This window comes from Parus major, chromosome 1A, assembly GCF_001522545.3.
Source record: "Parus major isolate Abel chromosome 1A, Parus_major1.1, whole genome shotgun sequence".
In the NCBI taxonomy this organism is placed as follows: Eukaryota; Metazoa; Chordata; class Aves; order Passeriformes; family Paridae; genus Parus; species Parus major.
The window spans coordinates 27,341,905-27,355,484 of NC_031773.1; the positions used below are offsets into that span (position 1 = coordinate 27,341,905).

The 13,580-nt window shown below is 39.8% G+C and overlaps 1 protein-coding gene across 1 annotated transcript in view; it reads left to right on the forward strand.

Annotated features, from left to right (window-relative positions):
* PDZRN4 (PDZ domain containing ring finger 4) overlaps positions 1–9,130 on the forward strand; it is a 41,681-nt gene extending 32,551 nt beyond the window's left edge. The window contains exons 7-8 of the mRNA XM_033514403.1: positions 1,442–1,558; positions 6,984–9,130. Coding sequence (XP_033370294.1) covers positions 1,442–1,558; positions 6,984–8,510 — 1,644 coding nt within the window. The 3' untranslated portion in view covers positions 8,511–9,130. The remainder of the gene's footprint in view (positions 1–1,441; positions 1,559–6,983) is intronic.
* Positions 9,131–13,580: the final 4,450 nt, after the last annotated feature.

Consider the following 13,580-nt stretch of genomic DNA (forward strand, 5'->3'; position numbering starts at 1 on the left):
AAAAATAAGTAAACAAGACAAGTAAACAAAATTACCAGATGTTTCATAGAATGATTTGAAAGTCCCCTTAAGGACAAACATAAAATTATATGTCCTCTAGGAAAAAAGTCTCCTCCTAATCCAAACCATAGGTGGTTGTCTTTATCAGCGGAAATGAATGGCTTATTATGTACTTTACAAGAGGAAAGGATTTGTTGACATGGGCAAAACCACATCAAAGTTTGTTAACAAAACAGTGATGTTCTGCCAGTATTCCATTAGAAGCACAGCATCAGTCACTCCTTGTGTAGCTTTGACGTACTAATACTACTTCTGGTTTGGTGTAACTTTTCTGACTGACATCTGTGACCAGACATGTCCTGGCTACAAGGCAGTAGTAGTTCTGCTCTAGGTGTTGGCCTGTGCTATATCATTTTTGCTGTCTTGGGACACAAGTACTTGGTAGCCTTGTAATTGTTATATGCTGAGGCTTTTCCTTTTAGCATGCTTTTGTCACCATCCTCCTTTGGTTCCTTCATCAATGACGAAACAATAACTGTTTCCTTCTGCTATAATCCTATCATTATAGCCAAGAGGGCAACTGATCAGTATTTTTCTTTTTGGTGCAGTGTGCCATCTGGCAAGGGATTGCAGGTACAAAGGATGGGTGCCATGTGCACACATGAGAGTAATGAACAAAATGGGAACAGTGTTTTAAGCCAGGGTGCCTGTTTTATGAGTTTCAAAAGATGTGAAGGGTGTGAAATGGGTTCAAGAGATATGTACTTGACAGAAGACATAGCATCCCCTCCTGTCCTTTTGCAACACTGTTCACCAAATGTCAATGTACTATTTTACACTTGGGGAGAAAAAAACAAGCAAACAGATCAGCCTTGCTTCCAGACACACCGGGAAAACAAAAATTGCCTCCCTTCAAGTCACCTCATCTTTCTATCACCCTGTTCTGTTTATTTGTTCACCTGGAAGATCAGTGGGAAGATAGTGACAGAAACGCAGCGTAAGGTTTCCATTGAGGTGCTGGCAGCAGGGCTGGAATGGAGGTTGTTAGAGAGAAGAGCCCAGTTGCTTCCTGGCCCTATTAGTAACATTGCCATTCTTGCAGTGCAGGGTCTCTCAGTAGTAATGAACATGACAGCTTCAGGATGATGCGCTGTGCCTTTCACAGTCTTTTGAAAGGAAATAATGTCTGTGCTGTGCAGTCTCCTTCATTATGAGAGAAAATCAGTCATACTGTTTTACGAAAGGATAAAAGACATGAATCCCATCTTTTTATCCTTTTTCTTTTCTATTTTTTTTTTTGAGACATGAACTTCTACCACCTGACTTTCTGAAGAGAATCGTTAGAATAAAAAGAACTAGTCAAGCATTGCCATTTGGGTTTAGTCTATTTTAGCATGTGTCCTTGCTAACAAAAAATAACATACTAATGTATACTTTGCAGCTGGAGGAAGGGTGGCTGGATGATGAAAGGAATGAATTCTTAGAGGAGTTAAACTTGGAAATGTTGGAAGAGCAACATAATGAAGCGATGCAGTACACAGCCAATGAGGTGGAGCAGGTAGGACCACTACTAAACATATGTTTTGAAATTTTTCTAGGTATACTTTTTTATAAATAGAGAATGAAACAGTATGCTGTAAAATGGAGTCAAAGGTTTTGACAGAGTTGTCTCTCCAAATGCTGTGATCTCCAGCACGCTGTATGTAAGGAAAAGGAGAAAAATACATACTTAGGCCCAGTATGTCAAGTTGACAAACAATTTAAGAGGGTGTGATAAGTACAGATTTCTCCTTTTCTCTGAACTCTCAGAATAATAATATTGCTTTCCTTCGTTAATTCTGAAGTGTTTGGAATTTATGATGCTGTACTTCATGTCAGTTTTTATTACCCTGATGCTAATAACACCAAGGTCATGGGCTCAATCCCCATATGGGGGATTGAACTTTAGAGTTGGACTCGATGATCCTTTTGGGATGCTTTCCAACTCATAATATTTTGTGAATCTGTGAATATCAGTGTAGCACCTAGAGCTCTGAGCTGAGCTAGGTGCCCTGCTTGTTGTATGCTTGCAATGTATGAGCCAGCCTTGCACCAGAGAGCTTGCAAAACAAGATGGAAGAGGTGTTTAAATAAACAACAGGTGTTTTGTTAATGCGCGTATATTTCTCTTACACCGACAGCACACAGCTCAGCATTTGTTTTGTTAATGGAGACAAATAAGCTATCGTTAGCATAGCCTCAGCTTGCTACTATCCTGATTTTACCTGCCCATATGTTCTGTAGGCTGTGTGACTGTGGCAAACATACCGTACAATTTCATCAGGGGGTCTTCTCAGTTGTATGTTGTTGTGAAAGGTGTAAGTATCCTGGATCAGATGTACAGTATGCACATCTGTGTGGAGCCAAAGAAATAAAATTCAACTTCTCCTGGGTTCTGGATTTATGCATCTGGAGAGAAACTGTTTTTCCACCCACACAACTTTGTGACTTACAATTTTTTCACCATCCTAAACTGCTCAGAAAGAGAGCCTGAGGCATTTTTCTTTGAAGTGAAGACAGGGAGAAAGACTATGAGAACCTTTTCTGGATACCAGGATGCTTCTTTGACTTCAAATGCCTCAATACTTGGTCCACACTAGGGGGCCTGAATGTGAACTTAGTATTTTTCCTCCTGACCTCCCCTCGAGCCTTCACACTGGGTCATTGAGTAGATGATAGCTCATAGTAAAGCTCTTCCCTGCATATCAATGAAATATTCATTGGGACAGAGACACTGACAGAATAATTAAGTCAATTATCTGAAATATGATAGATCAGATTACAAATATTTGATCTTATAAATTTAATTATTTACACAACATGTAATATCTCCAGAGTCAGAGAGCCTTGCAACAGGATTTTTACCAGCCTTTTAGTTGTGACTCTCCTTTCCTGGCAGTGAGCCAAGTTTCAGTTGCCCAGGTTAAATGTGCAAACTGCTGCATGCTAGCTACTTTCAGCTGAAATATGGCATCTTCTTTATTGTTTTAACCAAAATTTTGTCTTGGATACCAAATATTTCACTTACTCTTTGCAAACCAATTTCATTTGCATGGTGACATTTTCACACAAACCCCAAGTTCTGGTAGACATTCTTGAACAAGTCTATCTATAAACTCCTACTAGGCACTCACATTACATGTTGGGACCTCTGAAATCACTTTACAATTGTGACCTTCCACCGTGAAGTTCCTTTCAAGCTTTGCCTTTTTCACTGAATTTGGGTTGTGGATAGTGTTTATTAGTAAACAGAGCTATTCTGTGATGTGCTTTCACAAAACCCATTGCAATTGTTTATTCCCCATTGGATTCTTTTGCCAAGCATATTTTTTTCCCATATTGAGATTTTATATTACTGTAAAAGAACACTACACTGGAAAAAAATTGTGGTCACTTGTGATCTGTCAGTATCTGACATTGCATTGCTTGAAGTAATTCTAGGACAGCCAGACATTTCTTTGCCTGTCTGATGAGTAATTGAATCAACCAAATGCAGCTTGGTGTGTAATGGGGCGTCAGTAATTTGTGACAGCTACTGTCTCTCTAGACTCTGTGTAGTGACTCGTCAAGTCAGAAAACTGGTTCTTTACTCCTTGTTAGGCTGGGAAATCCAGCAGTTTCCTGAGGGGAATCACACCATCCACTGGAGCTATGAAACCACTATCATTGCAGCTGCCAATGGCCAATCTGAGTATCTTCAAGCTCCCTGGCTGGACATGGAGACCAGCCTTGATTTTTGTGAACAAAAACTGAGTCCTCTGGCTTCATAATGATCTGTCATCATGAACCTCGAGAGCTGCAGGAATGAATACATTCTCTATCAGAATACCCTTCCAAAAAATACAAGTCTGTTTTACAGAATGCCAATTTAACATTTAATGTGAGCTGTCACAAAAAAAAAACTTGATACAGTTTATAATAGAGGAGTCTAGTAGATAGTCATGTATTTTCTGTATGTTTTTCACCTACTCTGTAGAATTCAATCGAGAATTGTATCTTCTCTGTATGGAATAGTCCAATATGCCTCAAGGAAAGATGTAATTCTCCATTTTTTATAACTCATTGTGCTCCTTTCCCTTTACAACATGATGGTTCATTGTGCAGCAGAGATAATTTTCAGAAGAATACCATACATTTGCCTGCAGATATTCTTATTGGTATCATGGAATATATCAGAACCTATTAAGAAGAAGAAAGAACTGGATAAAATAAAATATTCTAGTTCATTCAAAACTGAAATACAGAGAAAATATCTGGGGGAAAATCCTTTTTTTGAGAAGCCTGTTTTAAAAGACCAACATTGTTTGCAGAAGAACATTTTCCCTTTTAGTGAACCACTGAAAACAGTTCCAAATTTCCCCTCATGGTTTGAGCACCTCATGGTTAGCCTGGCACTGGAGATTCCTCTGTGACCAGTCTCCCTCTCACTGTCAGACTGACCAGAGAGCCCAGCTGTGTTTGTCAGAGCCTTCAGCTGAATCGTACTGCATTCAGACTTTAGCAGCAGTCTGGGCTTTGAGTCCCAATATACACCATAAATTGTAATAGAACAGTGCCTGGATTCTTGCAAGATTAGCCATTTTATAGACAGGAATTCTTGCTGGAGCTGAAATGCAGAATCTTTTGAGGTTCATTTATTGCTTGATTGTACACACCGCTGGGTTTACCTTCTCATTATCTCAGTTCTCACTGCAAAGATGAGGCCTAAGGAGCCCTTTGGTATTTCAAACAGAAGTAATTGTAAAAGAGATTGACAGTGTATGTTTGAAAACAAACACACTGTTTGAAATAGATAGTAGATAACACCAGAAAAAGCAACACACTGAAAATTGTGGATTCTCTCTTGTTTTTCAGAAGAAATGTAATGTGGAATTAGGCTTGTTATCTTTCAAAATAAAATTAAAATTATCTCATGCTGTAAAAGGCTGCTCAGTCTGTACATGTTTAGGAGCTCTGGCAAGCATGAAATATCCAGGACAAAAATTCCAGGGGCTACCTTGCTTAAGTCACAATGGATTTTTTAATAAAATAAATCTTAAAAACATGCAGTACAATAAATACATGTATTACTTTCCATTTTCTTAATTGACTTAGCTGCAAGTATCCACATACTGGGGAAAATTTAATGTGATATGGATGTCTGCTTTAGTTTGAGAAGAATCTGATTGTATAAGTACTTGTTTTTTCCTGAGGGAACACAAAGTTGCTGTCTTACATTCAGATGCCTGCACTATAGACACTTATATTTCATCAGATCCTCCTTGTTCGGTCATGTGAATGGAACCCTGCATTTGGAATAAGCACCCAGATTCCTGACTGTCCTGCAGCACTGCCCTGCTGTTGTCTGGTGGGGCTGTTCTCCCTCCTGTCAGTAGTTAAATACTTTCCAGAGCAGTGAGAAATATGGATTACACATTGCAGTGCCTGGGGTGAAGTGTAAGCTGCCCAGGCTGGAGTCACTTCTCTGCTGAAAGGTCTGGGGGCAGAGGAGGTCAAGATAAGCTGAAGCAGCTCCAAAGCAGGTGAGAGAACAGAATGGCATATGTAGCAGCACTCACCTGGAGGAGATGAGCTGGAAGGATACTAAATTAAACCTAAGTCTCCTAGAGGGATCTTTGCAGAATTTTTTAACTGGTTTGCCACAGATGCTGCATTCTCCTGGTGGTGTGTTTCTTTCAATATTTGCTTTATTCCTCTCTTACACTGAATAGGGGGTGGAGGTTATTTTATTTTTTCTGACACTAGGCCATTATTTTTTCCTAACATTTGAAGAAATGAAACTAGATGAAGGGTATGTGATCATGAGGTGCACATGAAGAGAGGAGAAGGGATGACATAGGAGACACATTTTCACCCTGTTTACCTGTTTGTCAAAGTAGATAAAAAGGGAATCATGACAGTGGCCTCTTTCAGTTTGTTTCCTTTCACTGGGTGCAGTGTACCTTTTTTTCTCTCCTGATTATTACAGTCATTATATATAATTATGCAAATATACCTCTTAAAACAGACATGGTGTTTGGTTGGTACTGTGTGTAGTTAGGTACTTGGTCATATAAATTGCACTCTGCATGATTCTTTGCTTATCTGGTTTGAAAAATAAAGTGTCTGTCTCTTCAGAGAGGCATTATCTCATGTTCTATGGAATATAAATATGTTGAGAATATAAATAAGTGAGGTATGAGTGGAGTGCTAATCAGCAGTCAAAAAGCTTGACATTATACCCATGGCAAAGGGTTCAGTATTGTTCTGCACTTAATATTGAAAGACTGTTTTTCTTTTCAAGGACCATAAACTCTAACAATGGAAACAAATGAATTTTCAAAAAGGGTTTCCAGGGATGAAGTGGACTGAGGTCCTTGTGAGCAAAATCCCAGAATCCAAAATGCATGCTTTTCCAGAAAAAGGCTGCTGAACACAAGTGTAGGAGAAGGCCATGGAGGGTGTAATGGAGCAAACAAAAGTTTGCTGTTTAAAAAAAGAAACAGTGTTCTTTTTGCACCCTGTTAGCTTGTACTAGTCATTGCTTCTTTGGCTGCTTGCTCAGTTTGAGGTGATACCAGTACAGAAGCTTTCTCTCAAGTTTGAGAAGATTTCAGCTCCACCAGTTTCTGGCCATAATCCAGAATCAAAAACAGCTCACTATCTGGTGATCATTATCTTTAAGCATTGCAAAGACATAGCTTAGCTCAAGAGGGAAATACTTCTTTCTGGACTTCAGAAGCTATGTCACTAGTTGTGTAATTCACTTACTTTGCTCAGTATGGAAACCACAGCATGAATCTCAGAAATGTTTAAAAGCTATGAGCAGTAGGACTGCTGTTTAGTGATCTGTTTTAATTCAGCTTAAATCAGTTCCCAGCTGTTAAAGCAAAACAGAGCTGGAAAATATTCTCCTATAATATGATCTGCATTTGATAATCTTTTTGGTTTACTCATTTTTTTAGCCAAAGAAACATGAAGAGGAAGATGGCACTACAGATACTGCAACCTCATCATCCAATAATCATGAGAAGGACAGTGGGGTGGGACCTACAGATGAAAGTCTTCGAAATGATGAGAGCTCAGAGCAAGAAAATGCAACCGAGGAGCACAACAGTGCTACCCTGCAGAGCAAACGGAATTTGGGCCACAGCCAGGATACATTAGGCAGTGTTGAGCTCCAGTGCAATGAAAGCTTTGTGTCTGGGGAATACATTGAATCTGATTTCATAAGGAACCCAGAGGAGGAATGTGAAAGGTTTCGGCAGCTGTTGGAACTGAAGTGCAAGATTCGGAACCATGGGGAGTATGATCTTTATTACTCAAGCAGCATGATAGAATGCAACAGAAGAGAGCAAGATGGAGTGGAGCACGAGCTGCAGCTACTTAACGAGGAACTGAGGAACATTGAACTCGAATGTCAGAATATTATGCAAGCTCACCGGCTCCAAAAGGTGAGAGATCAGTACGGAGACATTTGGGCTTTACATGATGAAAGTTTCAGGAATTATAACACCAGCACAGACTTACAAAGAGGCAAACTGGATGATATCATGGAGCACCCTGAGAAGTCTGACAAGGACAGCTCCAGTGCCTACAACACTGCTGAAAGCTGCAGGAGCACTCCACTGACGGTGGAGCGATCCCCTGATAACTCTCTCCAGAGGGTGATCAGCATAACCAACAGGAAAAACCTGAGGACCACAATTGTTGCTAATCAGTCATCCTCAGGACAGAGCAACAGGGAGACAACCTCAGCCAAAACCAAACCCACTGAGCAAAACGGTGCTGCTGAGAACTCAGTGCTGGCATCAGATAGCAGCAAATTCACAGACCAGGAAAGGCAAGGCAGCGAGCACATTCCCTATTTGTCTCCATATCACAGCTCTTCTTACAGGTACGGGAACATACCTGCTCACGCAAAGCACTATCAGAGCTATATGCAGCTGATCCAGCAGAAGTCTGCTGTGGAGTATGCCCAAAGCCAGCTCAGCCTGGTGAGCATGTGCAAAGACTCGCAGAAGTGTGCGGAGCCCAAGATGGAATGGAAAGTGAAAATAAGGAGTGATGGGACGAGGTACATCACAAAGAGACCGGTTAGAGACAGAATCCTGAAGGAACGTGCCTTAAAAATTAAAGAGGAACGCAGTGGGATGACGACAGATGATGATACCATGAGTGAGATGAAGATGGGTCGCTACTGGAGCAAAGAAGAGCGGAAGCAGCATTTGGTGCGAGCTAAGGAGCAGAGGAGGCGGCGGGAGTTCATGATGAGGAGCAGGCTGGAGTGTCTTAAGGAAAGTCCACAGAGTGGCAGCGAGGGCAAAAAAGAAATCAACATTATTGAACTGAGTCACAAAAAGATGATGAAAAAGAGAAACAAGAAAATCTTGGACAACTGGATGACAATACAAGAACTGATGACACATGGTGCTAAATCCCCAGATGGCACAAGAGTGCACAATGCCTTTTTATCAGTTACTACTGTATGAACACAACTTCTAACAGAGAGTATACTACCAGTTTAGGTAGAGTACAATTGCCTCGTTCAATGTGGCATTTTTATATATTTTGTGACTGTTTATAGTTTGATCTTTTTGTAAGCAAAATGACCTGGTATTTTTCATTTGTTTTTCATATAACAGTACCTTCTTTATCTGGCAGCCTTTCTTTATCCTGCAATATATTCATATTATTCATTTGTAGAAAAAAAATAGAAAAGTAAAGCAAAAAATTTCTTAACCTAACACATATCCTGTAACTTAAGATCTGGATTTATTTCTCTAATTTTGCTTTTTCTACTTCAGTAACAATACAATACCAAACCGAAATGCTTTGTACTGTATCCTTGGCTTAACAAGTTTTAAAGTTTTACATCTTAGATTGAATCTGTTCATAAAACATATGCCACATCCCATCATATAGATAAGAATGACATTTTTCCAACTGCATATTTTACAGTACATTTAATCTGTAAATTGTAATTGTACTTGTCCAAGTAAAGTGTAGGTGGGCAATTCTCCTGTGTTATGTAGTGGCATTGGTCTTGTAGCTGGGCAGTATGTGATAATTGTGAAGATGAAAGAGAAATAAATTATTGCTTATCTTTAAGAAAAAAAAAGCCAAGTATTGTTTTATTTAGCTTGAGCATTTGTCTTTAAATATAAGCCATTTCACTGTGCATGGTATTTACAGAATATAGAGATTTCAAGAACAAAAGACACAATTCCATAGGATATTTCTTATGAATTAGCTTTTAATTTAGCAGAACACATAGAATGAGTGTGTTTTTCTGGCTTTTCCTTACCTGCTATTATTAGTTAATTAAATGATTCACTGATGTATTACTGTGTTGTAAGATGTTAGGTAACTGCCATGGGTCCCCTCCCTGGCTAAGCTTGCTATTTGTTCTCCACATACAAAACATGAACGCAGCATATGCCTAATTTTGAGCCAAATCTCATGCAAGAAAAACTAGCAGTGACATTTTCATAGAACATGAGTTAAGGAAAAACAGAGAATGAAAAGCAACTAATTGAGTTAAGGGTGTAAAATTATTGTTGAGGAGCATCCAAGTTATTTAAAAGAGCCTCAGTGGGAGCTGGCTGGAGCTCAGGAGCAATGGCAACTTGTTGTCTGGGTGCTTGATGGACTCCCTGACTCTCCACGCAGCAGAGGCACCTCTGCTGCCCCTGGGACACCTTCTGAACTGCTGCTGAAATGACTAGTCTTGGGCAGTCAGTGGGCTTGAAGACTTGGCTTAAGAGCTCCATTTTTATTGTCCCTGTGCTTGACTCACAGCAGTTCCTAACTGATTGTAGTGCTTTCCATAGCACGATTAGGTGCTGAAATCACTTGACATCAGGCTTTAAAAGATATGATTAAAGTTGCATAAGGGCACATTATGGTATATCCAAACTACCTAATTCTGGGAATCATTCATTTGTTTTTTAACCACTTTTGGCATTAGCTGACATCAGCAGTATGCTTTGCATCTCCAGGCATGTAAATACCATAAGAACACTGCTCTCAGAGTGCTTAGGAAAATTATAGTGAACTGATAGTTCACAGTCTGATAATCAGAAAATTCTCTCTTCAGGACTCAGAGAGACTATGCTAAGTCCTCACCAAATGTATATCTACTCAGCCTCAATGAAAAACACCTTGACTGTTTTCTGTTAAATTAGAAAAAGTGTGGTATCTCTGACCAGAAAGGATCATGGTGTCATAGAGTATTGCTTCAAGGAGCTGATACCAGATTGTCTTTCCATCTGAGCCTAGGAATTGTCTTTGACCAACCTAAGTCACCTAAGAAAGTACACATTCTTCTGGAGACATCACAGCACAGAGGTTTGTCTGTTTCCCTTATTGCATCCCAGTAATCACACTTAAATACAGGGCTCCTTCCTAATCTGAGTTCCACTGCTATCAGCTCAAGACAATGTCTACTGTTATACCTTTCCCCTAGATACAGTACTTATTGATTTTTTCCCATTACTAAATCATGACTCAGAGCTCCCATCAAGCTAGTGTGACACTCAAATTCAGAGAACAACATGAATCTTCAGAAAATGTAATATCATTATTTCATCACTGAGAAATAAAAGTAGGAAAATCCATGTCTAATTAGCAAAAAGTCCTGACTGGAGGGTGGTGGGGTGGAGAGTCTAAGTGGAGGGGAGGAGAGAAGCTAAGCAATAGATAATAATTAGAGAAACAAAGAATAAACAATATTTATAGTGTACTAACAGGCTGTAAGTGGAAACATGTCCAAATCTGGGGAGATCTATGGAAATCTAGTAAAACAAAAGAGAAAACCAAGAGGTGATAAAGAGATACTGTTGGTAGCATGTGTGATGTGATTTCTGGCCCAGCACATGCCTGCCAGAGCCCAGCTACCTTTGCCTTTCCTCTTCACCTGCTGAAATATCATGCCCCTACCTAATCCTGAACTGGGTGGTTTCAAGCAGCCCACAGTTTTCTCTTCTTTTTTCCAAAGTTGCAGTTATTAAATGTCATTTTCCTTATTCTCTGGGCAGTTTGGGGGAGAAATGCTCATTTTTGCCTGATGAAATGCCTTGATCATTCCTGCTAGCATGAAAATAAGCACCCAGCCCCAGAGCAGGAGGGCTGCAAGGCCACCCAGGGTGATGGTGTACAGGGGCTGAATGGCAGGTGAGTGTTTTATTGTTCACTGCTCCACTGGTTTCTCTGCAGGGCAGGCCTCAGCATTGCACTCTCTCATTCCAGCAGTTTTGTATCAGTGAAATCCAATGCTGACATCCCACATGTGGTTTATTCCTGCATATGTTTTTTCAAAATGTTGTAATTTTTACTGAGGAAAATAACATTTTAGCACTAAGGCAAATTAAAAGAGAAGGAGCAAAATTATTTTTATGTTGTCATAAATCTTTAAAATCTTGTCTGTTGAGAACTTTTTTCATACGAAGGAACATAAAACTGCTTTCCAACTGGAACAAGACCAGATCATGTTTAGCAGGATTGCTCTGAGTTAAAGAGCAAAAGTCAGGGAAGAGTAACTGCATGGATATGTTACCATGGCCACATCACTGCTGGAAAAGGAGTTAATGTCCCACTCATCCTTCCCCCAACACTGGTACCCAGCTGAGACCAGTGGGAGACAATTTTTCCTAAGAAGCCAACAAAATGGCCTCGTAAAAGGACTTGTACCACTTCACAACTGTTATTGCTAACTGATTCAGGAGCACAGTTCACCATAAGTAAGGTTAAAATCTGTGGAATCCTTGAATCATCCTCTCGATGTAACTATCCTAAAAAGGAAAAGGGTATGATCATGACAATAACTAAACCTGCCTCAGATTTATTGCTTTTAAGAAAGAGACTGGTAACATTATCTGAATTGAACACAAGAAATCAGAGATGAAATCTAGTCTGTGCTTGATACATTGCCCTGTGAGAGGGCACAAGAACTTCACAGGAGATGATACAACTTTAGCATTACACTTTCTGGACTCACAGGAATTAAATTATTCATTACTATTATGATGCTTGAATTTTTCATTTGTTTAACTAATATTTTGTTTAACTAATATTCATTTTCAACCTCTACTTCTTGGTACAAACTGTAGAATAGCACCTTTTTTTTTTCCATTACATTAGTTAATTAAATGTCATGCTAAAATATTTCCTGGTTCAAAGCTGGAATTGACCCAGGTTCTTAACCTTTAAACTGCTGATCACAAACATGTATGTGCTAAGTGCTCTATTAATATTCATTTTATGCACCCACTGTTTTTTCTGCTTATCAAATGCTCTTCAGGAATGAGGATAAAATGAAGTCTATGGGAGCTGGCATTTGGCTACAGCAACACAGAGCAGCTGTCAGAAACCTGGTGTTACTCTCAGAGAGGCCAGTTGGCCTGGAGGAGGGGAAAGGATATTGCAGAGGGATCCATGAGCAGGTTTTCTTATCTTTAAATGCCTTTGCTCTGAAACATGTTTCTCTGTTTAAAGAAGAGGATTCCATGTGCTTGGATGGCAATTGTTGCCTTTATAAGACTTGTATAGATTTTTCCCAGATTTTCAGTTGTTGTTAATCTTTCTGTAATGTCAGCTACTACATGAATGATGGAGTGGTTTTGGATGACACCTCTGAGACAAGGTGCAGCCTGGGATTTGGGATGCACCTGGCAAGGCAGCAAGCTCAAGTATATAGTCCCTGGGTTCTTCTCAGGAGTGAGCATGTTCCTGTCCTTCCAGGAAAAGGGACACCTCTCACTGTCAGAGCCTTCAGCCATGTGCAGCTTTTCCTATTAATGGCAATTAAGGATCCTGGTTTCCCTTGCCCAGTTCATCTGGTTCTGAACTAGGAAAAAAATGGCATTTATGTAGAGATTCAGAACCCCAATGCCTGCAAGGTTAAGAACTGAAATAACTCTACTGTAAAGAGTGCTTAGATGGAGCTCAAAGAAAGATAGGATTGTCTTGTGTACTCATATACCACCCTGGTTGTGACAGCTCTGGGTTGTGGGGCTGAGCTACAGGCACATTTCTTACAACTGATATGAACTGTAGAGTAAAATGTATGTGCTGCTTTCCACAGGCTCTAGACCATGGGGGGGACTGAGTTCTTACTCAGTCTGTCTTACGCCAATATTCCCTACCAATAGCTTCTTTCTTCAGTAAATGTACAAGATGTCCCAAAACAAAGATGTCCTTCTGGCATACAAAAATCTGTAATTTGACCGTGTCATTCAGGAGATTGCAATGTGTTCTGGGATACACTTAGGTACCAGGGGAGGGCCATCAATAATGGTTCATAAAGATGCTGGCCTCCTCCTCATCCAGACTAGTTCATCTAGTGTGAGATGGTTCATCTAGCATGGATGAGTTTAGGTATGAACTTCTGACTTTTTATTTACTTTTTTTTTTTAATTCAGTTTTAAATTTTAGTTTAGAATTTTAATTTCCTGGCTCTCTAAGCTCAAATTACACTTTTAACCATTTAAAAATTCCTTCCCTTCCCTTCCCTTCCCTTCCCTTCCCTTCCCTTCCCTTCCCTTCCCTTCCCTTCCCTTCCC